Source organism: Callospermophilus lateralis, chromosome 18 (genome assembly GCF_048772815.1).
Source record: "Callospermophilus lateralis isolate mCalLat2 chromosome 18, mCalLat2.hap1, whole genome shotgun sequence".
Classification (NCBI taxonomy): Eukaryota; Metazoa; Chordata; class Mammalia; order Rodentia; family Sciuridae; genus Callospermophilus; species Callospermophilus lateralis.
This window is the reverse complement of record NC_135322.1, coordinates 54,524,541-54,547,347: the sequence shown is the minus strand read 5'-3', so window position 1 is coordinate 54,547,347 and position 22,807 is coordinate 54,524,541. Positions and strand designations below refer to the sequence as shown.

Genomic DNA, 22,807 nt, shown 5'->3' with positions numbered 1-22,807 from the left:
AGGGAGGTCAGTTTTCAACTTTCTGTGAACTTCCCTTGCTTTGGAGGATGGAGGATCTGAATCCTCTAACTGGAGATACTGCGGCTGTTTCCCCAGACCAAAAGCGACTCCATCACCCACTACTTCTCCCAGGTGATTAGGCTTGGGACTCCAGGGCTTTTGCAGCATCCCAGGAGAGAGGGCAGATGAGGACAAGGGAGGAGGCTCATGGTCTCAAGTTGATCTGGTGATTTCTCTCTGTGTTTTAGTCCAAGTGAGGAATCCCTTTTTTCTTTTCTAATCTGGGGTATAGGAACTGTCTTCAAGGAGATTCCTGAGCCCCTGAAAGAGGGTTCAGTTTTGGATGTACATTTTTAAAGGAAGGGGTCCACAACCTTCATTGGACTCTCCTAGGGCCAAAACCCACGAAGACTGAGGACCATCACATTGCTGGCAGTTTTTTGCCAGGCAGAAATGCCTTCTGCTCCTGGAGGAATCTGCACTCTGGCTGCTGCCCTTGGCTGGCGGGAATTGAGTGGAACTGGCAACTGCAGGTGGTGCTCGGGCAAGCGACGCACCTGGAAGTGACAGTGTGAATTCTGTTTTGTGTCACTCTGGACGGTGCCATCCTGCCCAAGCTCGGTCTCCTTTGGCAGTGTCACTGGGGGAAGCAGGCGGTGGGCCTGAGCCCCCAGCTCTGGTTTCACAGCTAGCAGGGTTGCTCTTGTCCTAGCATGGCCGGTGGCTCAGAGAGCTCTGCTGCCACCACAGGAGTCAGAAGTGCTAGATGACTGATTCTTTTTTGATTGATTGATTGATTGATTGATTGATTGATTTGTTGTAGTTGGACACAATACCTTTATTTATTTATTTTTATGTGGTGCTGAGGATTGAACCCAGGGCCTCATGCATTCGAGGCAAGCACTCTGCCACTGAGCCCCAGCCCCAGGCCCTAAATGACTGATTCTTGGTCCGTTTTTTTATGTTAAAGGGGTAGGATTCAGCACTGGCTCCTGAATGACAGGTATAAACCCAAATGGGCTCCAATTAGGTGGTTCCTGCCTAAGCACAGGAGTGAGGGCCTCCTGTGGGCTTGTCCCAGTGAGGGCAGCACGGGTTCCCATGCGAGGCTGCAGAGGGTCATGCCACCTTCACAGTCCATCAGTTATGCCACCTCTGCCTCTCCCTCCCCTCCCCCTACATCTTACCACCACTCCCTCAAAATGTGACAATCTGTGTAGCCCAGATTAAAGTGACAAGCCTACAATAGGCTTTTCTAATGCTAGAGTGAGCTTCTAAATCCTAGATCTGAACCTGTCACTCCAACTTACAACACTGCCTCTCACAGCCTCTAAGACCAAAGCCAAACCCTCTGCAGGACTCTTGGGTCTCCTACATCTTTGCCCATACCTCTACCCTGAGCTCCAAAATCCAGCCCACCTTTCCACCCTCTCCTGGGGATGCTCAGAGCCACCTAGAACAGAGTACTGGACCACCCCACTCACACCTGCTCTCCCAGCCCAACTTGGAAGTAAACTAGGATATCCTGAGTTTGGCCCAAGCTAAACACCTAGAAATTATTCTTCCCTCACCACTCTCCTGTCTGTTCCATTTCATCCATCAGCAAATTCTGGCAATTCCACCTTCAAATACTGCCCTCTTCTCAGTCTAAGCCACTGCTCCTTCACATCCATGTGAATGTGGTGGTTCCGCAGCCCATCTATGCCCGCCTGAACCCTACCTAAAGTCCATTCTCTACACTGTAGCTCCTATTCTCCCACTCCTTCCTGTCCTTGAAATAGAGATAATGTTGCTGACCCTGGAATCGAAATATAAGCAAAATCAAAGTGATCCAACATAGGATATAGCACAAGGCTGGCGTCAGAAGCACTTGCTGGGTTCACTGCCATGAGCCTTCTCATGCCTTAGCATGACTTGTCTTCCCAACACCATCTGCATTTGCTCCCTTTTCTGGTAATTTCCTGGCTACTTGTTTGCCTCAAGTTCAGGGGCACCTCCAGTGGCCTTTCTTTATCTTAGAATTTGTGGGGTTGTGCATAGGCAGGTGTTCTGGAAATGCATGACAACTAGAATCGAGTGAATGACCAGTATTTCCCAACCTGCTGTCCACTGTGGGAGAGGCCCTAGGGGGTGCAAGTTTATAATCAGTATGTGTGTATTTGAAAAACATGCTCAGGTCCTCAGAGATCAAAATAAATTAAAAAATAAAATAAAAGAAGGAAAAATTCAAAGGATCTTGGGGTTAAGTGCCTATTTTCTCTTTATGAGTGACTCACTCCCCAGACCAGATTCAACACCACATTCAGAGGAAGAAACGCATACCGATCCAGCCACCCAAAGAAACATTGATGGGGGCAGGTCCAGGAGACCAAGATCAGGACAAAACAGTGATAGTTCCTTCTACAGAGGATCTCATATCCTATAGGGAGAAGTAGAATTGGCAAGAAGGCAGATATTTTGCTGCTTGGCTGTACTGCCCCCTTGTGGAAGGCTGGGCTATGACAGCACTCTGGGAGCTCTGAGGACAGTTCTTGGCCTATAGGCTAACCAGTAGCCTTGGGGCCCACATCTGCCTGTTCCCAGACTGTCATCCAAAAGATTTCCGCTCATTGGTCTTGTCGACTTCTGGAAAAGCAAAAGGTGCTGGGAAAAGGCACCTGCAAGTGTCCCACTGCTGGCACCATATGCATAAGCTGTACTTTTAAAATCTGCAGTTATTGACACCAAATAGCTTCTAATTCCTCACTGAAGACTATCTGTCCATAGGAATTGGGTCGGGTGGGCTGGCCCAGTGTCCTTCAGCTCCCCTCACTGACTAGCTCCTGTGTGGACATGGTGCCCCCAAAATACTGGCCTTAGGCATTTTGCCTTGGGTCTTCGCTACAGTCTCTCGCACCCAGGAAAGATATAGGCCTCTTGCTTTCCACAAACACTTCTGGCTGGAACAGGTCACTTACCAGGCTGAAGGGAAGACACTGATGCTGCTACTGAAGCTGGAGTCACAGGAACTATCTGGACCTCCTGGGACAGGAAGAGGAACAAGATGACATGAAAGGCTGTTTGTTCTTTTGAAGAAATTAGATCTTGGTTACAGGGACACTCAAGATGTTCCTCTCTAGCCCCACATACTGATTCAGGCTCCTGAAAAGGAGCAGGGCTCTGGAGTGATGAAGACCCAAGCCTGCTCACTCCCTACAGCTTTGGGATAGTACCCAGACCTGTAAGCTTCTAGGAACAGAGAACTCACAAGGAGGGGAAACCAGGGCTAAACACAGTATTTTAGAAGGGAGTGCTGGCCTGAGAGCAATGGATGTTAAATGACTTTTGGATACTTCACATCCCTAGCCATCAGGGAATTCAAATCAAGTTCACAATGAGATACCACTTTACTCTCACTAGTATTGCTAAAATAAAAAAGAAAGATAATAATAACAAGTGTTGGTGAGAATGTGGAGAACTAGAAATCCTTACACATTGCTGGAGAGGCTAGAGAATGATGCAGTCACTTCAGGAAACAGCCTAGCAGTTTCTCAAAAGGCTAAACATAGACTTGCCATATGAACCAGCAATTTCACTCCTACATATACTCCAAGACACAGAAGCTTGTACTTTATGTTCACTGCAGCATTATCTACAATAGTCAAAGAATGAAAACAACCCAAATGCCTATCAACTGATGAATGGATAAATAAAATGAAGTATTACTCAATAGTAAAAAGGAATGAAGTTATTGATACATGTCATAACATGGATGAACTTGGAAAACACTCTTCTAAGTGAAAGATCACACCCTATGATTCCATTTAAAGGAAATGTCCAGAATAGGCATCAATAAAGTGGTACTGATACCATCTACACTGCCTGATCTAGATCCTATAAATTTTCCTAATTGGGGAATTTTGGTAGCAGACTCCACAACACACCTAACTTGAATATAACCACTTTTCTCACATCAACACCTTTGAGGTATGGGTCAGTTATTTGCAGAATGTCTCTCTGCTTGCTTTTTTCTCATGTTTCCTGAGTGGACTAAAGTTAGTCATTTCTTCTAAAGAATGCTATGGAAAGTCTGGACCTATAGTGCAGCCTATCAGGGGCCACATGGTGTCTATCTGGCCTATTTTACTGTTGAGGCTGACTTTATCACTGGATGGAGGCAGTGTCTGCTGGGGTTCTCCCTGTGAAGTCACTTTTTTTCTTTATAATTAGTACGTATCTTGGGGAAGATAATTGAAATTAGACAAATGCCCTGCTTTTCCCTCACACATCCTTCCACCAATCGATTGTAGCATCAATTGGTGGAGCCTGCCTATAACAAATACTAGTGTAGCATTGGCTAATGTGGTTTCTGTTTTCCTTTTCCTTTTATTAAGTGTAATTCTTCTTTTAGGAAGATTCCTTCTCTACCATTCATCCATTCACTTATTTATTTATAACATTATGGATTCACTGATATTTATTCAGTTCAATTATAAGGAAAAACTATCTTTATATTATTGTTGAAATGACAAGCCTTGGCCTCTTAAAATAACACAAAATAAAATACATTCTAAAAAGTCCAAACAAATCAAAGCTCTAAGCAATGCCACTCTAGGAGTGGGCCATGGTTCTTCTTCTTTAGTAAAGAGGCCTTTATTTTTAAAATAGAAGAGGTCTACACTGCCACCTGCCCAGAGGCACTCTGGGGATGTGGCACGGGTGGAAGGGGCCTGATCTGCTGGACCAGGGCCTGGGGAAGGTAAAAGAGCAGCCGGGGCTCTCAGCCCCTGCAGGCTCGCCTGGTCTTACAGAAACACCCACATTCACAGGTGAAGTCCCAGGATGTCAGAGGCGAGCCCTGATCCACTCGGACTGCCTGGGCATTTTGCTCATTCAGCTCTCCATGGTTCCTTCCATACGAGGTCTCCCTATTGAATGGGACTGCTGAGGGCAAGGCTCAGTCACGCTGCTACCAACTCATATGAGCTTCCGGAAAGGAAGGAGCAGTCACTCCCTCAAAGCCTCACCCTGAGATACCAGCCATCTTTTCAATGCTGGCAACTTGAGGAGTAAGAAGGAAACCTTGCTTCCCTTTGGAGTCCTCATTCCCACTCCCACGGAGCATCTCCTTTGCGCTTCTGTATTAATCCCTGCCTCAGAGAGCTGCAGAATGACACTGTGCTTATGAGGAGGGCTCCTGAGCCCCTCTGCCTGGGTTTGGGTCCTGGCTGCCGTGAAGACAGCTGTGATCCTGGGCAAGCTGCCTGACCTTGCCTCCCCTTCTTCCCCTGCACACTGAGGGCAATAAGGACAATGACAGTACCCATACCATGGACTTGTTATGACAATAAACGAGCCAACATCTGTCAGGTGTTTAAAATGGTTCCCGCACATCCTAAAAGCTAGGAAGCACTTGTTATATGAAGGAAAGGTGGGTTTGGCTTGGGCTTTCACATTTCTCTACCACTGTGTTTTCTCTTTCATGATTTAGAGGAGCTATTTCTTGTGTTGGAGATTGACCCCGACAGTGAAATGCATTGCCAACATCTTCTCCTGAGCTGCAGCTTTTTAGGGTTATATATGTTTAAATATGCTGATAACTTTTGCTTATGGGTCTTGTTCAAGAATTTATTTTTTTAAAATAATTTTTAAAATATATTTTTTCGTTGTATATGGACACAACGCCTTTATTTTTTTTGTGGTGCTGAGGATCGAACCCAGTGCCTCACATGTGCTAGGTAAGTGCTCTATCATTGAGCTAGAGCCCCAGACCCAAGAATTTCTTACCAAGCATTTTTGCCAAGAAATTTTGAACTTGAGCATGAATGAATGATTCTAACAATTTATGGGGAATAGGAATACAGGGGACAGTTGATCATGACAAAAACTGTGGGAAAAACTACAGGACAAATAATCCAGTTTCTGAAAAAGCAAATTTTAAGGAAGGGGGAGAATAGGTAATTTGTAAGGGACATATCAACCAACTGCAATGTATGCAGCAAGTTCCTGACTCAAACTGGAGTCCACAGGGAATAAGAACCTTGAATGGATATCTGATAATATTTAGGACTTATTTTTAATTTCCTGAGGTGTGATGACGATACTGTGACAATTTTTATAAAAGGAGCATTTTTTTTCTTTATAATTAGTAAGTATCTTGGGTAAGATAATTGAAATTAGAAAAATGCCCTGCTTTTTCCTCAAATGTCCCCCCACCAATAGAAACACACATCAGAAACATACACAGAGATGAAATATAATGGTGTCAAAACTGTGCTTCAAACGAATCAAGGTGGGATAATGGATGGGAGGACAGAAGTACCAGGACTGGACAAGGTGGGATAAGAACTGGCCTATCCACCACTGTTACTGTAACTTCCTATGTAATAGGCAGTTTTCTAGGCTATTTGCAAACTACTTTAGTTCTTTTAATCACCTTCCAGTAAGTTGTATTATTATCTCCATTTCACAAGTGGGGACACCAAGGCATGGAGATTAAGCAACTGGCTAAATGTCACACGGTTGGTAAATGGTGAACCACTGGCAACAGATCCAGATCCTACACTCACAGTACATCGGCCAGCCTCTTCCATTTAGGTTTTAATGACAATGTAGGGTGAGGCCATGAACCCAGGAATGCAGGTAGACTTTAGAAACTAGAAAGGGCAGAGAAATGGACTCTTTCCAAGAGGATGCAGAAGGAACACAGTCCTGTTAGGATGACCCATGTTAGGATGCTGACCTTCTGAACAGTGGGAGAACAAATAAGCTTGTGGTATTTTGTAACAGCAGAAACCGGAAACTAACATATCTGCCCTAATCTCTCCAATTAAAAAATGAAAAACCTGAGCTGGGCGCAGTGGTGGGCACCTTAGTTTCAGCTACTCAGGAAACTGAGGCGGGAGGACTGCTTGGGCCCAGGAGCCCAAGGCTATCCCGAGCAACACAGCAAGATCCTGTCTGAAAGAAAGAAAAGAAAAAAATTCTCTCTTGACCTCACCATCTCCCCTCAGCTCTCACTCCCTCCTCTGCCCCCCTTGGCAGGTCAATCCTCTGAAGGACTTTGGCCCTTGCTGTGCCCACTCCTCTCCCCCGACTCTTGTCACCCTCTTCTCCCATGGCTCCACTGAAGCCGGTCCAGTCACTAAAGCTCCACATGCCTGGCCCAACACCCTTGAGTCCTCACCCTCCTCATCTGCCAGTGCCAGCCGATTACTGCCTTCTCCAGGAAAATCTGCGCTTGGCTTCCTCCTGCCCCAGGGCCATGTCCTCCCATCTACTCAGCTGGTTCCTCCTCAGCGCCCCATTCTCTAGGCTGGTATGGCCCTAGCCAGGCCTGGCCCTCCTCGCCCTCCCCACACTCGCTCCTTCGGCATCCTACCGGCTCTGCACGCCTCTATGCTGTGAATTCTGGTGAGCAGCCCAGCCCCTTCCCACGCACACCAGACTGCCTGCTCCAGGGCCTCCTTCACCTGTCTAAGAGGGGTCACAAACACAGCACATCCTTCTCCCACTAACCTGCTCCTTGCTCTTCTTCCCTCCTCAGTAAATGGCGACTCCATCCTCCAGTCATCCTGTCTCCTTCTTCTGACTCTGCATGGGGAACCCTCTAGCAGAGGAGCTTTCCCCTCTGAGAAGGTTACTCCCTGCAAAGGACCATGCCCGTGTCTACATTGCTGCATGGCTTGTGCCTGGGCTTCCTGGTAAGTTATTTTACCATTGTAAGTGTGGTTCTGGCCCTGCATTCCTTAGCTCAAAACCTCACCATGACGTCATACGCTCCAAAGTAAAAGCCAGAGTTTTTTCAGTGCCACAGAGGTCTGCTTAACAGGTCCCCCGTTCCTCTCTGGTGTCACTGTGCCCCTTCTCTGCTCTGTACATGACTATTCATTCTGCTCTTCTGCAGTCCTGCCAGGTACACCCCACCCTTGGAACACCTGCCATCCATGGTCCACTCCCTGGCTCCTCCAGTTTTTGCTCAAATATCACATCCTTCCATGACAACCCTGTTTAAAATTACACCCTCCATACTATAGCCTTCCGCTCCAAGCTTGGGGTTTCCTATAGTATTTACTGTCTTAAAAACTCTCAGAGAGAAAAGAATTGCCTACATCCATAGTTATTTCTTAAGGACAAATTCCTAAGGACAAATACTGAGGGTTCTTGATACACACTGTCAAATGTACTTACCAGGCTATCAACTTGTTCACTGTGTGCCTTCCCCCAGTGGAAAAGCCAGCTCTGAGAGGGCAGGCCTGTCTGTCTGCTGGATCTCGCACTATCCAGTACCCTTACTGAATTCCACTGTGTGTTCCCCTCCTGCCCTAAAACTTCCCATGTGATTCCATGTCCCAGGACACAGGGCTCCTCTACCTGGTTTCTCTTCCAGGGAACCACTGAGGCCCATGTCAGGCTGGACGGGATTGGAAAATGGCTTAAACAAGCTGAAAGGCATTTGGCAGCATATATCAAAAGCCTTAAAAATTTAAGAATTTATCCTTAGAAAATAATTATGGATATTTGTAAGATTTTGCTACATAAATGCTCTTTTTAGCAAGGATTATAAGATTGAGATAAAATCAAAAGTGGCTAAATGATTTATAATAGGTTAGTTAAATGAATTATGGCATCTATCTTAAGGAATGATTTAAGTATTTTAGGTTAACAGGAAAGCAAACTTATTTGAGTAAACAAGGAAATTATATATTGCATCCTAAAGACAAAAGGAATATTTGCAATATTTATTCCAGAGACCAATTTTATTAAGATGCCTAGTTATACAGTATTGGCTAAAAAGGAGATAGACAATACATGTTGCTTGTGACTTCCACAAAATGTAGTAGAAATAATCCCAATGTCCATCAAATGATGAACAAATAACAAAATGTGATCTATCCATACAATGGATTATATTATTCAGCCATAAAAAAAGAACAAATTGTTGAAATAATTTACATCACGAATTAACCTTGAAAATGTTATGTTCAGTGAAGGAAGCCAAATACAAAAGGGTACCTTTTGCATGATTCTATTATGAAATGTCCAGAAGGTAAATCCATAGGAATAGAAAGCAAAATAGAGTAGTCAGGAACTGGGAGAGGGGAATGAGGAACGGCAGCATGGAGTTTCTTTTTGGGATGATGGAAATGGTTTGGAATTGGATATCACTGATGATTGTACAAACTTGAGAATATGCTAAAGTCACTAAGTCTTACACTGTAAAAAAAAAGTGCAATGTAAAAAGCCACAAACAATATGCAAAAGCATTTTAAAAAACTGAAAATAAATATCCCCCAAATTGGCAGTGATTATTTCTGTGTGAGGGTACAGTGAGTTCTCTGTTCTTCCCAAAATCTCTGCAGGTAACACGTATTTCTGTTATAATCAGAATTTTTAAAATGGGGGTTGGGGCGGGTAGAAGCTAAGGAGAGAGAAAAGGTTTGTTTTGAAAATGCTCTGAAGCTGGGTCTGGTCACCCCAAGCAACACTGACACTCCCTCCCCTGAGCCCTTGGTCCTTGGGGACTGTGCCCAGTGTCACAATTACTTGTATCTGTACCCGAGTTCCTTGCAGGCACTGGGGTCTGATCCACCTGTGCTTGCAGTGTCCACAAAAGGTACTGACAAACCCAGTCCAGTCTCGGTTTTGCAAATAGATTTCATTATATGTACACCATGAAGGTCACAGCCTCCACTGGAAATCCTATTTACAGCCCTGTTCCTCACTTGCCATATGAACTTCTATCCCTGACCCTCTATAGACTTCATTCAGAACCCACCATGAGCCCATTACTAGCTGGGTGATGCTGCTGATAAGAAACAAGAGAGTAAAAGCCCAGCCGAGTACCTTACTGTACTAACACAGACGGTCCCTGGCTTACCAGGGTTCCACTTAATGGTGTTTCAACTTTATGATGGTGTGAAAGCATACCCACACACTGCCATTCTGTTTTCCACCTTCAGTAAAGTATTCGATAAATTACACGAGCCATTCAACATGTTGTTATAAAATAGGCTTTGTGTGAGATGATTCTGCTGAACTGTAGGCTGATGTAAGTGTTCTAAGCATGTTTAAAATAGGCTAGGCTGGGATGTCTGGGAAGTGAGAAGTATTAAATATAGTTTTGACTTATGATATCTTCAACTCACGATGGGTTTATTGGGACACAACCCTATCACAAGCTGAGGAGCAACAATGCTAAAGCATCTGATCCTGTCTGCCACATGCCATATACGCAAAAATTTTGTTTGAAACTCACAACCACATTATGGTAAGGTATTATCATTAACACCCTAATTAACAAATAAGGAACCTAAGCCTTAGAAAGGCTAAGCAGCTGCTCAAGGGGAAGAGGTATGTAGTGAGCAGATCCAGGACTCACAGGCAGGTTATTTGAACTCCAGAATATTTGCTGTGACATCTGAGACAATGAGGGAATGTCGGGGGTTAGAAGAATGATAGGCTGAATATAGAAAGTGCTACAAGAACTCAGAAGTAGGGAAAGGACTCTGGGCTGGGCCTGCGCCCTACCACCAGTGGCAGGGCCAGGTGAGAGCTGTAGCATGGGGCACAAAGGAGAGGTTGCCCTGTGGTTAGGAAGGAGGAAGAGACTGGAGGTTGTGAAAAGCATATTTTATAGTAGTTCCCAGAAATGGCAACGGCAAATTTGACAGCTTCTCATTCACCCTTACCCCTGCTCAGCTCATAACTAGTCACCTGTGTGTGTGTGGGGGTGGGGTGGGGGGCTTGTCTGAAGAGCACTTGCTGTGGCTGCATCAGCACAGACTGAGCTCGGACGACAAACACTAAAAGAGGAAGACCAGGCAGGAGGATCCTGTTGCAGCCAGGTGGAGAAGGGCCCAAAGAGTGAGAACAGAAAAGGGTAAGTAGGAGAGGCTGGGATGAGCTTGCCCATCACTGTCTCTTGGCTTGCTGGGACTTTCTCCTGCTCATCTTGGTAAAAGATGGGTGACTAGTTATGAGCTGAGCAGGGCTAAGGGTGGATGAGAAGCTGTCAAATTTGCTGTTGCCATTCCTGGTAACTACTATAAAGTGTACTTTTCATCTGCTGAATGCTGTTTAAGGGGAAGTAAAACCCAGAGCTAAAATGTATCGTGGTTTCGGGTAATGCTTTCCTGAGCAGGCAGCTGTTTGAAGAATGCTTAGAAAAACTACTTAAAAGGGTTAATAAAGAAGTTGCATTGGCCGGGAATCGAACCCGGGCCTCCCGCGTGGCAGGCGAGAATTCTACCACTGAACCACCAATGCTCCAGCTGCTTATTGCTCTGCTTCCAGCTGTTTTGCAGCTCTGGTTCACAACAGTGTGGCAGAGTTGTAACTTGACACTGGAGACAGGTCCAGCAAGGAATGTTGCTCAATTCTACCAGCCAAACCCCAGCAGCATATGTGTCTCACACTCGGCTCAGATGTTCAAGATAAGTTCAGATGCTTAAGAGAAGCCCATGAAAGACAATGGGAGAAAATGCTTTAGTAGCTCTTTGGCTCCTGGGGCAAGTTCCAGGCCTTGTTACCTTAAAGACGTGAGTAGGGTGTACAGCAACTTACTCTCTGCCTGATTCTGCAAGGGAAGAAATTACCCAAAAATTGACTGTGACTGCTCAGTGAGGGCAGAGTCCAAGAGATACGAAGATGGCAGAGTGATAGATTACACTTAGAGTCAAACTCCAGACCCCAATCAGCATGAAAATGGTTTTATGTTATGGATAAACAAGAAAACAATGCCGGAAGAGTCTGACAAGAGTAATGTATTTTTTAAAGGCATTGACTTGGGCAGAATTCCCAAGCACTGAATAAACCAGTTCTCTTGAAACTCCTTCCCGGAGAATGACTCATGTGGTAGAGGCAGCTGAACGGCTGGCTGTCGATGGCCAAGAATCAAATACACTGTGTAGCCTGGTACTCCTGCCATGCTCCCAAACATCAACAACTCCCTTTGGCTAAACCCAGAAAAAGATAAAATGCAAGATGCAATGGTCTTTGAGGCAGTAAGGGTGAAGAGCATGGGCTCCTACTCCATTTCCACCACTTACGAGCTGCCAGAGCCTGAGGAATGGAGATAGTAACAGTTCTACTTCATTGGGCTGTTATCAGAGTTAAATGAGTTAACAAATGTAAGCGAAGTCACAAGGCAAGACCCAGGACCTCTGCAAGTTGTCTCCAGAGCGCTCCATGGAAGGTGAGGGGTGGGGAGCAGTCCACTCACCACTGGATGTCCCTTCCTGCTTTGCCAGGGAGTCCTCAGGGTTGGGTTCTGTCTGCCTTTGTACTGCTGACTTCGGCTCATCTGGCTCATCATCCTCGGGAGTGACCAGCTTCATCAGGCTCTGGTTGCACACATTGGCCACCTCCTTAATGCCTGTGTCCACTGATGTAAGGAACAGCCACATGCAGGAGTCCTCCTTCAACCCGAGGCCACTGGTCTTCCTATTCAGGGGCTCACTGCTCCCCAGAGACTGTGACAGGACTGTGTCAGAGAGCAGACCAGCAGTGTGACCTAAGTTCCTGTTCTCCTTGTTACACCAGTGCCCTTGTGAGATGCTCATCTTTTTTTCTCATACCATTCCTCCCTGGTGGCTCTCCCACTAACAGGATTTCCCCCACCTGCAGTGCAGCAACGTGAGCTTGGTGCTCAGGAGAGCTGGTCTAGATCTCAAGTGACCAGGAGAGGACTGGAAATAGCCATCATTAACTCTGCGTGCCTGGCTTTCCTAATCCACATGCAGCTCTATCTCTTGTTCCCTAGAAGCTAGGACTATCTGGAGATGTGATGAATCCTAAGGGATCTATCTACTTCCCCACTAGAGGGACCCTGCACTTCACAGTCTCCTTTGGGGCTATCGGCATTTCTTTTCTCCAGGGTGAAGGATACTTTTTTTGCGGTCGTCGTAGGCCAGGCAGGGCAAGACAGCAGTCAGGATCCCAGAGGAGTAGGGCAGCATTACCCGGCCGGCCAGCTGGATGAACTCCCGCATCCAGCACATGGCTGTTAGCTGGATGAGGTCATCTGAAAAGAGAATCGGTGGGTTCCAAAAGGGTCAGCACAAAGAGCTGGGCAGCTCCCTCCCACCCCAAGTGCAGAATAGGACAGGGGAATGTAGGGGCATCACTGCCTCTGTTCTTGCCAATACTCCCTTACGCATGTGCCCCACCTTCTAAAGGCCCACCTGTATAGAAGGTTGGGGGAGTGACAATCCTGAGCCTAGCCTGTCAAAGTAGCCAGAGTTCTCTCCCCTTCCTTTCCTGCCTCTCTGTAATGCAACTTTGTATCTCCTCTCAGCAAGAAGTACAGTCATCTATCTCCCTACCCTTGTATCTGGACTGGCCTTGCTACTCTGGCCAAGAGCATTTGATGGCAGTGGAGGGGTGACTGGTTCAAGTTAGGCCTCAAGAGACCTTGCCTACTTCTGCCCCTCCTGGAACCCTACTGAGACCATGTGAACACACCTGGCCTAGCCTGTTGGATGAGACAACCTGACCAAATGCCCCCACTGTCCCAGCTGATAGCTAGCTAAACCCCTGAGATGAGTGAGGCCATCCCAGACCACCCAGCTCCAGCCAACTTTGAGCTGACTCTAGGTGCACCATCAGGCCTGGCGGAGGGGAGAAAAACCATCCAGTTGACTTGATGACCAATAACCAGCAACTGTTTTTTTTACCAAGTAAGGTTTGATGCCCAACTGAAGCTAATGGATTCACAATCCTGACCTCTAAGTATTCCAGTTCTCCCTGTGGAGGCCAAGCCTGAGAGCGAGACGGTCTCCAAATCTTACATGCCAGCCCAGACCAAATGACATGACTTCTAGATCAATAAGAAACCTGGATCTCTCCCTTATAAAGACCTACCACTCCAATGTTCCTGGGATCCAGTGTCACACTGGTTACCTGTCTTATCAGGGCTCCTTCGTACCTGCTCACTGAAGCTGAGAAGTGAGAGAAGGGGCTTCTGAGGAGGTGGTGGTGACCGTAGGAACTTCTTGCACTCACCTGTGGTCTGGCAGTGGATCACCAATATGTTGGCCATCTCAGCAAACTTAACACTGGAAGGATTTTTCTTAATTTCTTTCAAGAATTCTCCAAGGACAACCTCACACCTACCCGTGAGAAAAGGAGGAAGAAAATAGCATGTGTCAGCTGGGGCTGGAAGAGCCCAGCCTCAGGGCCTGTTTCTGCTCTGGGTTCACCACCCTTGTTGGACAGAAACTGTTTGGAGGTGAGGGAAGCACACACACAGGAAGAAAAGGGCAAGTTTTGGGCTCTCCTGCTGCTGTCAGTAGGGTGTGGGGTCCATGGGCACCCTCAGGGGTCCAGCAGGCTGTTGCCTGCCCTGCCCTCCACTCACATTTTCCGAATCTCCTTGCCATTGTCACCCAGAATCTGGAAGAGTCCATCCAGGATCTCTGGCAGGTAATCAAGCAGGTTAATGTCTGGCACAGACTCCAGAACCAGGATCTGACCAAGGGAAGAAGGAGAAGGAAGAGTTGGCCCAGGATGAGCGCCTCTTCTCCTCCTTGCCATGGCCCTGGGACCTGAACAGTAAGGGGATCCTGCAGAGGCGGCGAGTCAGGGCCCTGCTAGGTGTTCACGGGAGAGTGATCTTTTTGTTTAATGCGCAGGGGAATGGCAGTTGGACCCCAAGAAGATTCAGATGCCTGGGAAGAAGGGAATGAATGGGGAAGGACAGACGAGGCTGGACAGGTGTGACAGCTGAAGGCAGCACTACGGCTTCAGAAGTCTGGGTGTTTTCCAGGACAAGGAATGAACTATATCCTTTGGGGGCACATAGGATGGGCTTAGGGGTAAGATGGATAAAGTATTATTGGATTATCAGGTGCCTGTGGCTATTAGAGGGATCAAAAAGAGGCTTCTTGTAGCAAAGGAACTGACAACTGTGTGACAGAGATCTGAAGTGACTCCACCAGAGGCTCTCTGTGGCTGGAGGAAGTGTGCCAGGGCCCAGACTTTACCCAGGAGATGATGAACTGCCGGGCATACTGGTTGTTTGAGTAAATCCTCTCCCGCAACAAAGGGATGAAGCCCACCAGGTCGAACTTGTTGCTCTCAGTCACAATGTCCTGTGGAACAAAGCATCATGTGCTATTGAAAGCCAGAGACAAGGCCTTACTGGCCCTGGGCTGGCTCCAGGGGTCAGGGAACCATGAAGGAAATGATAGAGCCTGAGCTAGGTAAGAAAGGTGCAAAGAACAGCAAAACAGGACACTAACAGTAGGAATCAAGGTCAAGAGAAATAAATGAATGGCAAAACCCTGCTCCCTGTAGAATGGATTCAACACCCAGCCCCGTTGTCTGGGAAGGGTGGCGTGGAATGTGAACTCCTTTGCTCTGAGTGGGGGCAATAAAACAAGGGGACATTCAGGAGAAAGTCACAGTTCTGTATTTACATTGTGGGGGTGACAGGACTCTATACATATGTCCTAGAAGTGCACACTGACGGTAAGCTTCACTGTAAGTACATTTAAAAAATGTTTTAAGTTTAGAAAGAACACTCCCAGTGACAGAATTTCTAAGCTGTACACACAGATAGAAGGAATGGATTCCAAAACTAATAAGCAGAGACAAAGTACAGATACCTTCAAAAGGCGGTCTAGGAGCTCAGATCCACTTTTCACATTGGGGTCTGGGTCAGCAGCCAACTATGAGGCACAGAAATAGAAGAGAAACAGAGGCAATGGTCAGTCAGATGGAAGCCAAGGAGCCACTGCAAAGCCACAGCCAAGGCGGTGGTGCAGTTTACACCTGAGGGCATCTCTCTCTTCAAGTACATCTGAGGGAGGGGGAGGAACAGCAAAACAGAACCTGGCTGAGGAACAGGGGCACCAGATCCCCTCTCCCGGGCCCTGCTGTGTCTGGCCCACAAGGTCGCTTTTGGTTGGAAGGCTGTCCCAAGCCTTCCCCATCTTAAAATGCCGGCCCCCGCCTTCACTCCTGGAGCTGGGAGTGGGGCGGCTGCAATGCTGGTACTGAGAAGTGCCTGTGGCATTCATTCCACAGGGCAGCAGGGCTGCAGTCACTCTGGGCTCTGGGGAGGGCTGAAGGAGGCCCCCAGGAGAGCAGTAGGACAGCTCTTTCTAGAGCACTGGTGAGTCAGATAATCATGGCCTCCTCGCAGGGGAAGTCCAGCCTGGATGGCGGGGTCCCCCTTCTCACCTTCTGCTAGGGTGGGAGGTGGGGGGTCAGGGAGGTGGGGGTGGTGTGCTTCTCAACCAGCTTTTCTCCTCCTGCATGTGCAACACCGATACTTTAGTAAAGTACAATAAAAATGAATACATAGAAAAATGAAAAGGGCTGTAAACATAAGCCCATTAAAAAAAATTAAAGGCCACTGAGTGTGTCCCTCGCAACATGCTAGTCTGCTCTGCTTGCATTTGGGAAGAGGGCCCCAAGTACCAAGGTCCCTGAAGGTAAGTAAGGCAGGTGATGGAGGACAGCCAGCCAGCCAGAGGAGTGGTTACCTTACTCAGCCCATCAAAGAGCACGTTGAAGTGGGGCAGCACAGCGCCACGGGCCACCTTGACGATGTTGTAGAGGGCCTCGCAGGCATAGTAGCGCAGCCTGCTGTCTGCGTCGTTAAAGCACGTCAGCACAGGCTCGATCAGCTCCTTCAGGTAGAGCCCTGAGTCCTGTGATGGGGCAGGAGGAAGAGAAGACAGTTCAGAAAGGGACAGGCCCCAGGTCCTGTGCTGTGGTGCCAGCTGACATGCCTGCAGTCTGGAGATGCTTAGCCTCTGTGCAAGGGATGGGCTCAAAGACCCTTCCCAAGCCAGCCTCTCAGGAGTGGGGCTGCAAGGTCACAAAGTGGCCTTGCTGGTCTGAAGCACGAAGTGTCCCGCTGGTCTTGGGAAGAAAGCTGTCTGCTTCTCTGTCAGTGGGAAGGCCATCACTGGTGTATGTCCCTCAGGGAAGGCCTACCTTGCCCAGGGCGATGGAGCAGGCAGCCAGGCCAATGAGGCCCCCTTTCCGGCTGTGAGGGTGCTGGGACAGGGCAAACTCCTGAGACAGGGTCTGGATCACATGCTTGATTTGAACGGTGTTGTTCTGGGCCACGAACTCCCGCACCAGCCTGAAGAGAGAGGAGATGGGGCTGTGGGATTGGTGGGACCAGGCTACCTGCTGTGGTGGACTCTGGGCTGGGACGAGGAAGGGAGATGACCTGTTTAGAAAGAGGAATTGGGAGTCAGCCGTCAGGTCATATCCTCTCAGTTCTGCCGTGGGCTGTTTCCCTACTCTGTTTCCCTTTGAGTACAAAGGAATGAGGAACAGCAGCACTGTCTCGCTTCCAGGAATCTGAGAGAATGCAAATCAATGTCTCCTTGGGACCAAAAATATAATGCACTATCAGTTGATCAACCATGTTGACTGAATACTTGTTCAACTTCATAGTCATATGTCCAAGAAGTCCCCTGCATCAGTGCCATTACACCAAAGACGGTGCTGGGGAATCAGGCCTCAGTCTAATGGGCAAGATCCAGGTACAAACAAGTAGTTGCGGCAAAGTGGTGTGCATACTACCAGAGAAGCAAGAACATGCAATGGGTTAACTCTCCTTGGGTGTCAAGGAGGGCTGACAGGGAGGTCCCATTTGAGTCCCATTTTAAAAACATTAACAGGTATATTGAAGTTAAAGAGAGGAAGGCAGGCTTATTAGTTTTTCATTGCTATAACAAAATAACCAAGGCAGGCTACTTATGAAGAAAAATGCCAACAGTTCTGGAGGTTCAAAGGGATGGCATCTGCATCAGCTTAGTTCTAGTGAAGGCCCTCTTTGGATGTGTCACCTCATGAATGGCAACAGTAGGAACACATCTGGGAGGAAGGGATCACATCTTCACAGAGGAAGTCAGAGCTGGGCAGAGCCAGGCTCAGCCTTGAACTGCCCTCTGGTGAGAATGACCAAGGAGTGGTAGGACAGCACCTTTAATCGCTTGGAAGGCTAGTGCCCCCACTGTCTTAGGGATCTCCCACTAGGCCCCACCTCTAAAAGTGTCCACCTCTCTATACTCCTCCTAATACATGGACTTTTCGGGGACACACAACATCCAAACCTTAGCAGGGGCATCTCGAGCATAGAGTGAGCCTGAACAAAGGCTGGGAGTGCTGAGAACGTACAAGATGACAGAGGAGGATGAGGTGCCTGGGGGGATGGAAGGAGACAGGTAAGGAAAAGAGAAACCCTAGCAGCTTTCTTGCTAAGGTGTGTCAGGCTTGACCTAGGCTTTCATTAGCTACCACTGGCTGCAGTTTGGAGAAGATGGGCTGGGGTTGGTTTGATAGCAAGAGACCTTTCAGAACAGTGCATCTCTCGGGATAAACAGGGTCTGGAATATGGTCAGGGCAGCAAGAGAGAGAGCATAGGATTGTTTCTAGAATTAAACAGAAAAATATTAGTAGCCTCTGTAATATAGGGAAGGGAAGGAAGGACAGATGGTGCCTTTAAGGTGTGGAACTGGGTTGGGTTGCTGATGGGGAGGAGGAGCAGGTAGGAGCGTGTGTCTGCAAGGGGAGCAGGGGATGCCTCTCAAGATATGTGGAGAAGAGCTGATATCTCTGTCCTCAGAGTCCCAGGAACATGAAGGCCAAGCCTGTGTCCAGCAGAAGCTCACAGTACCTCTGCAGTGGGAAGCCTCACATGGGATAATCATGCATGAGACACCAGATGCTAACATGGGAGCCATGGCTCAAGAGGTCAGAACAATTGTCCTAGAAGTGGGATTTGAGCCCATATTGAAGGAGGTGGAAACAGAAGGAACTGTGTGAGCAAAGGTGGTGAGGGGCAGGCAGCTAATCAACCTCAGTGGACAAAAGAGCAGAGGGACATACACTAGGACAGGCTGGCTGGGAGGGTCTAGCACATCCAGTTAGTGAGAATGGATTGCACATCATGGTAAAGGGGAAGTTTCCTTTGGGTTTTGGGGAGAAGCCTTAAGCATCTGTCTTAAGAAGCCTGCAGATGCTTGGGAGGTGTGTGTGGTGGGTGGGGGTAGTGTGAGGAACAACTAGTAGAGGGCAGAGGGCAGCCCAGACATCAGGAACTTTAAAAAGTAACTGCTCAGACTCCTTCTCTGGTTGCTTTGCATTATAGGTTCAGTGCGTACACTGCCTGCCTGTTGCATAAATGAGAATTTCTAGTTACCTTAAAGAATTTTGTCCAAAAGGTAGATCTATTTCTGTGGTTCCAGCTAAGCCAGGAACTTCCTAGAAATTAGAGCTGTTCAAACACATGTATGCTATCTTGTGGGACAGTGACCACTCCTGCAACAAGGCTTTTCACAGACAGATTGGACAAGGGTTTAAAGATTTATCCAGCAAGTCATATGCAACACCTTCTGTGTGCCAGGTCCTGGGCTGCTGGATGGTGGAGCAGAGGTGCTTCAGGAATGAGTTGCACATATAACCTGTGAGGTGTCTCCTGCTCTGATGTTTCTGGGTCTAAGGGTTATCTGTGAGCCAAGGAGAACCTTGAATGGAAGCTGAACACTAGAGTTCACAGGTCCCAACTTCTGAAGAAGCAGGGTAACTCCTTAAGACTGGCAAGAATGGATCCACATAAACCTGTCTGGTCACCCAAACTTGACAAATCAGCCCCATGAGGGCCAGTGATTTGCCAGAGCTTCTGAGTGTTACAGACAGCCCAGTGAGGAGGCCTCTGCAGATGTCCCAGAGAACAGCTGGAGCATTGGTGGTTCAGTGGTAGAATTCTCGCCTGCCACGCGGGAGGCCCGGGTTCGATTCCCGGCCAATGCAGTGCAGTGTTTCTTTTTTGCTCTTCCTGGCCAGTTTCCTCACACAGAGATGCTGTGAGAAAAGCCAGGCTCCTCAAGCATAGCAGGCCTGCAGTAGCCAAAAGGCGCCTGTGAATCTGGGTTCACATGTTCCTACCCAGTGAGCCCAGGGAGAGCCTCTGGGCTCTCCAGAGAAGCTGCAGGAGCCATTTCTATGTATCCAGTTGGAGAGGGACACCCACAGAGCTGCCTCAGCCTTGGCCAGTCACCAGCAGGAAGATGGTGTGAAACCTGAGAGCAGTAAAATGGCTCAACACAGAAGGGGAGGGAATGGGAAGACCTGACCATTAGAGGGGAGAGCCACCCAGAATCTCAGCGTGCTTTTGCTAGAGCTCTAGCTTCTGTCTGGAGGCCTGACAACAGGTCAACTTCACGCACACTCTGGTTCCTGCTTTCTCTTGCTTTGAAGCCTATGCTTTCTGTTCTTACAGCTGTGCTGATGTGGCAGCACCAGAGACTGGTCTCAGTCTGTGTGTGACTCAGCATATACTCAAGGAGGTTGAAGGGAGTTAAAGGGAGGTGCCTCACAGCTGTTGACAGCAGGAGCATTGGTGGTTCAGTGGTAGAATTCTCGCCTGCCACGCGGGAGGCCCGGGTTCGATTCCCGGCCAATGCAACAGCTGAATGCTTTTTAAATCCGGAGACACTGAACTTGAACTTTTATACTTCCCAAAGAATTTGCAAATACAGTTGGAGAAAAGGGAATAACTTGTTTCTAGCTTGAGTTTTAAATGTTTTTGACAAAAAACAGTGTCCTAAATTCTACGACAATTCAGAACCTGTGTGTCCTTGTTCTTGAAGAATCCAGGACAGGGGGCTACATCACAGCAATGCCGTGGGCAGCTACGCCCCTGCACTCCTGTCCAGACAGCCCACCTGGGAAGCCAGGCCCTGTTTCTGTGTGGCACAAGTCACAGCAGCACCCAGAGTGGGAGTGAGGACACCCTCCAGGCACCAGCAAAGATCTAAGAGGAAGCCCAGCCTCCCTGCAGCACAGGCATCCCTGGAACCAGTCCTCTCCTGTCTCCCCTTTCAGGTTACAAACATTCACAGAGCAACTGGGGCCACATATGAGATGCATTTCCTGCCCTTAAGGGGTTCTTGCTGGGGAAAGAGAGGACCCAGAAGAATTCTCCAGAACTATGGTGCAAACCTGCTCAGCAGAGTGCAGGGAAGTGAGGCAGGCCAGGAGAGTGGCTGGAATTTGCAGGAGAGAATGTAGTGTGGTCTCACGAGGGTCAGCACTGGGAGGGTTCTGAAGGATGAGTAGGTGTTTGTTCTGGGGCCATTCAGAATGAGGATGAAGCAAGGCTGGGGGCAAGAGGGATAGGCATTTGGTCTGTACAAGCGGAGGCCACAGGTAGAGGAGAAGTAAGTGGCAGGCGTGGAGAAGTAGTTCCTTAAGCAGCACAGGACCCTGAATGCTTGACAAAGAACTAGCATGTCAACTCTGGTGGCAGTGAGAAGCCACAGAGAGTGGTGAGCAGGGGATGGATGTGAACTTCAGGAGTTCCTGCCATAGCAGGCAGTGGATCTGAATGGTGCTCAGGGTGCTCTGAAGTCAACAATGGCCCAGAGTGCTCGGATGTAGGAAGCAGAAGGAATGTGGCTTTGGTGTCACGGGGACATCTACAAGAGTGACAGGCCTCCAGAAGGCAGCAGATGGGAAGTGGGGATATTTGGGCTCAGCACCCTTTGTAAGCCCAGGAGCACCTTTCTCCCTGTGGGACACCAGCCTTGAGGCCTCCTCTGCCCACACCTTATCAAGGTAATTCTGGCACCGCAGGCCACTACAAAAATGGCAGCTCATTCAAGCCCCATAGCCATGGGCATCCCAAGTCTCTAATGTTTGCATTCCTGCATTTAAGGTAGATTTTTTTTTTCTTGTGGTACTGGGGATGGAACTCAGGGACATTTCCCACTGAGATACATCCTCAATACTTTTTAAACTTTTGAGACAGGGTCTTGATAGTTTGCAGAGGCTGGCCTTGAACTTGCAATCCTCCTACCTCAGCCTTCTGAGTTGCTAGGATAATAGGCGTACACGATCTAAGTCCGGCCAGCACAGAATATTTTTGATTTTCAGGAAAATAAACATCATATAGAAAATCAATGGTTCTTTCGACAGGGGAAACTATGAGAGATGTTCTTATCAGTATCACCATCCCAGAGAGCACCAGGCCTGCCTTGGGGTCATTCCCTGGGGCACAAGCAGGAAGAATCTATCCCACGAATCAAGCCCACTCTTCTTAGCTGACATAGGGGGCAATTAAAACAAGATGAGGTGAACTCTCCAGCCAGGCCCATCTTTATTTCCTATCTGCCCATCTTCTGGGACCAACTTCCATTCCCTTCCCTACTCTACTCAGCCTGCAAAGACCAGCTCAGGTGCAGCCCCCTGCTTTCCCTAACTCCCCCAAGAAGTGAGCACTTCTCTTCTGACCCTTCATTCTGTGCCCAGGAATGTGCTGGCAGATGTCACCCATTAAATTCCTCTATCTCCACAACACTTCGACAGAGTCCTTGAGAACTGTTCCACACTTATCTGTACCTGTTCTAGCCCTGTTCCTGTCTAGTGCCATGTATACAGTGGGTGGGGAATCAGCAAATACCTGACAGTAGATTGACTCTGTGAAGGCCAACAGAACTAATGGATGGCACAAGCTATAAGGCAAATGTGGGCAAAGTCCCACAATGTCACATTAGTGGAATTGGGATATCCTAATGGGTTAATCAGTATAGGATTGGATAGGGCTGAGCCCCTAGTCTTATCATACAAGTTAGCAGGAGCAAAGGGCACCTTCCTGGGACCCCCCAAAAGCACAGTAAGAAGGGCCCAGCTCACCACAGCTATGGCCAGTGGCTGGGATGAGACCTGAAGAGCACCTGCCAAGGGCAGAGGTATGTGTGCCCTCCTGGCAGGGTGCTCCAAGACTGCCTTCTCACCAGACTGTGGCTTGGCTTCACAGCGGCCATGCAGAGAAGAAAAGCACTGCAGGGGAAGCAGAGCA

General features: G+C 48.1%; 1 protein-coding gene and 3 non-coding genes across 4 annotated transcripts in view; 2 read left to right on the top strand and 2 right to left on the bottom strand.

The window, feature by feature from the left end:
- Positions 1 to 22,807, bottom strand: part of Vac14 (VAC14 component of PIKFYVE complex) — a 103,410-nt gene that overhangs the window by 71,694 nt on the left and 8,909 nt on the right. The window contains exons 2-10 of the mRNA XM_076838192.2: positions 16,927 to 17,077; positions 16,470 to 16,637; positions 15,588 to 15,650; positions 14,964 to 15,071; positions 14,339 to 14,448; positions 13,984 to 14,090; positions 12,869 to 13,003; positions 12,203 to 12,355; positions 2,958 to 3,021 (exon numbers count right to left, since the gene is read on the bottom strand). Of these exons, the coding sequence (XP_076694307.2) occupies positions 2,958 to 3,021; positions 12,203 to 12,355; positions 12,869 to 13,003; positions 13,984 to 14,090; positions 14,339 to 14,448; positions 14,964 to 15,071; positions 15,588 to 15,650; positions 16,470 to 16,637; positions 16,927 to 17,077 (1,059 nt within the window). The remainder of the gene's footprint in view (positions 1 to 2,957; positions 3,022 to 12,202; positions 12,356 to 12,868; positions 13,004 to 13,983; positions 14,091 to 14,338; positions 14,449 to 14,963; positions 15,072 to 15,587; positions 15,651 to 16,469; positions 16,638 to 16,926; positions 17,078 to 22,807) is intronic.
- Trnag-gcc (transfer RNA glycine (anticodon GCC)) lies at positions 11,177 to 11,247 on the bottom strand. Its single transcript has one exon. It is a non-coding gene; the product is annotated as a tRNA-Gly (tRNA).
- Trnag-gcc (transfer RNA glycine (anticodon GCC)) lies at positions 19,688 to 19,758 on the top strand. The gene has a single exon. It is a non-coding gene; the product is annotated as a tRNA-Gly (tRNA).
- Trnag-gcc (transfer RNA glycine (anticodon GCC)) lies at positions 20,342 to 20,412 on the top strand. The gene has a single exon. It is a non-coding gene; the product is annotated as a tRNA-Gly (tRNA).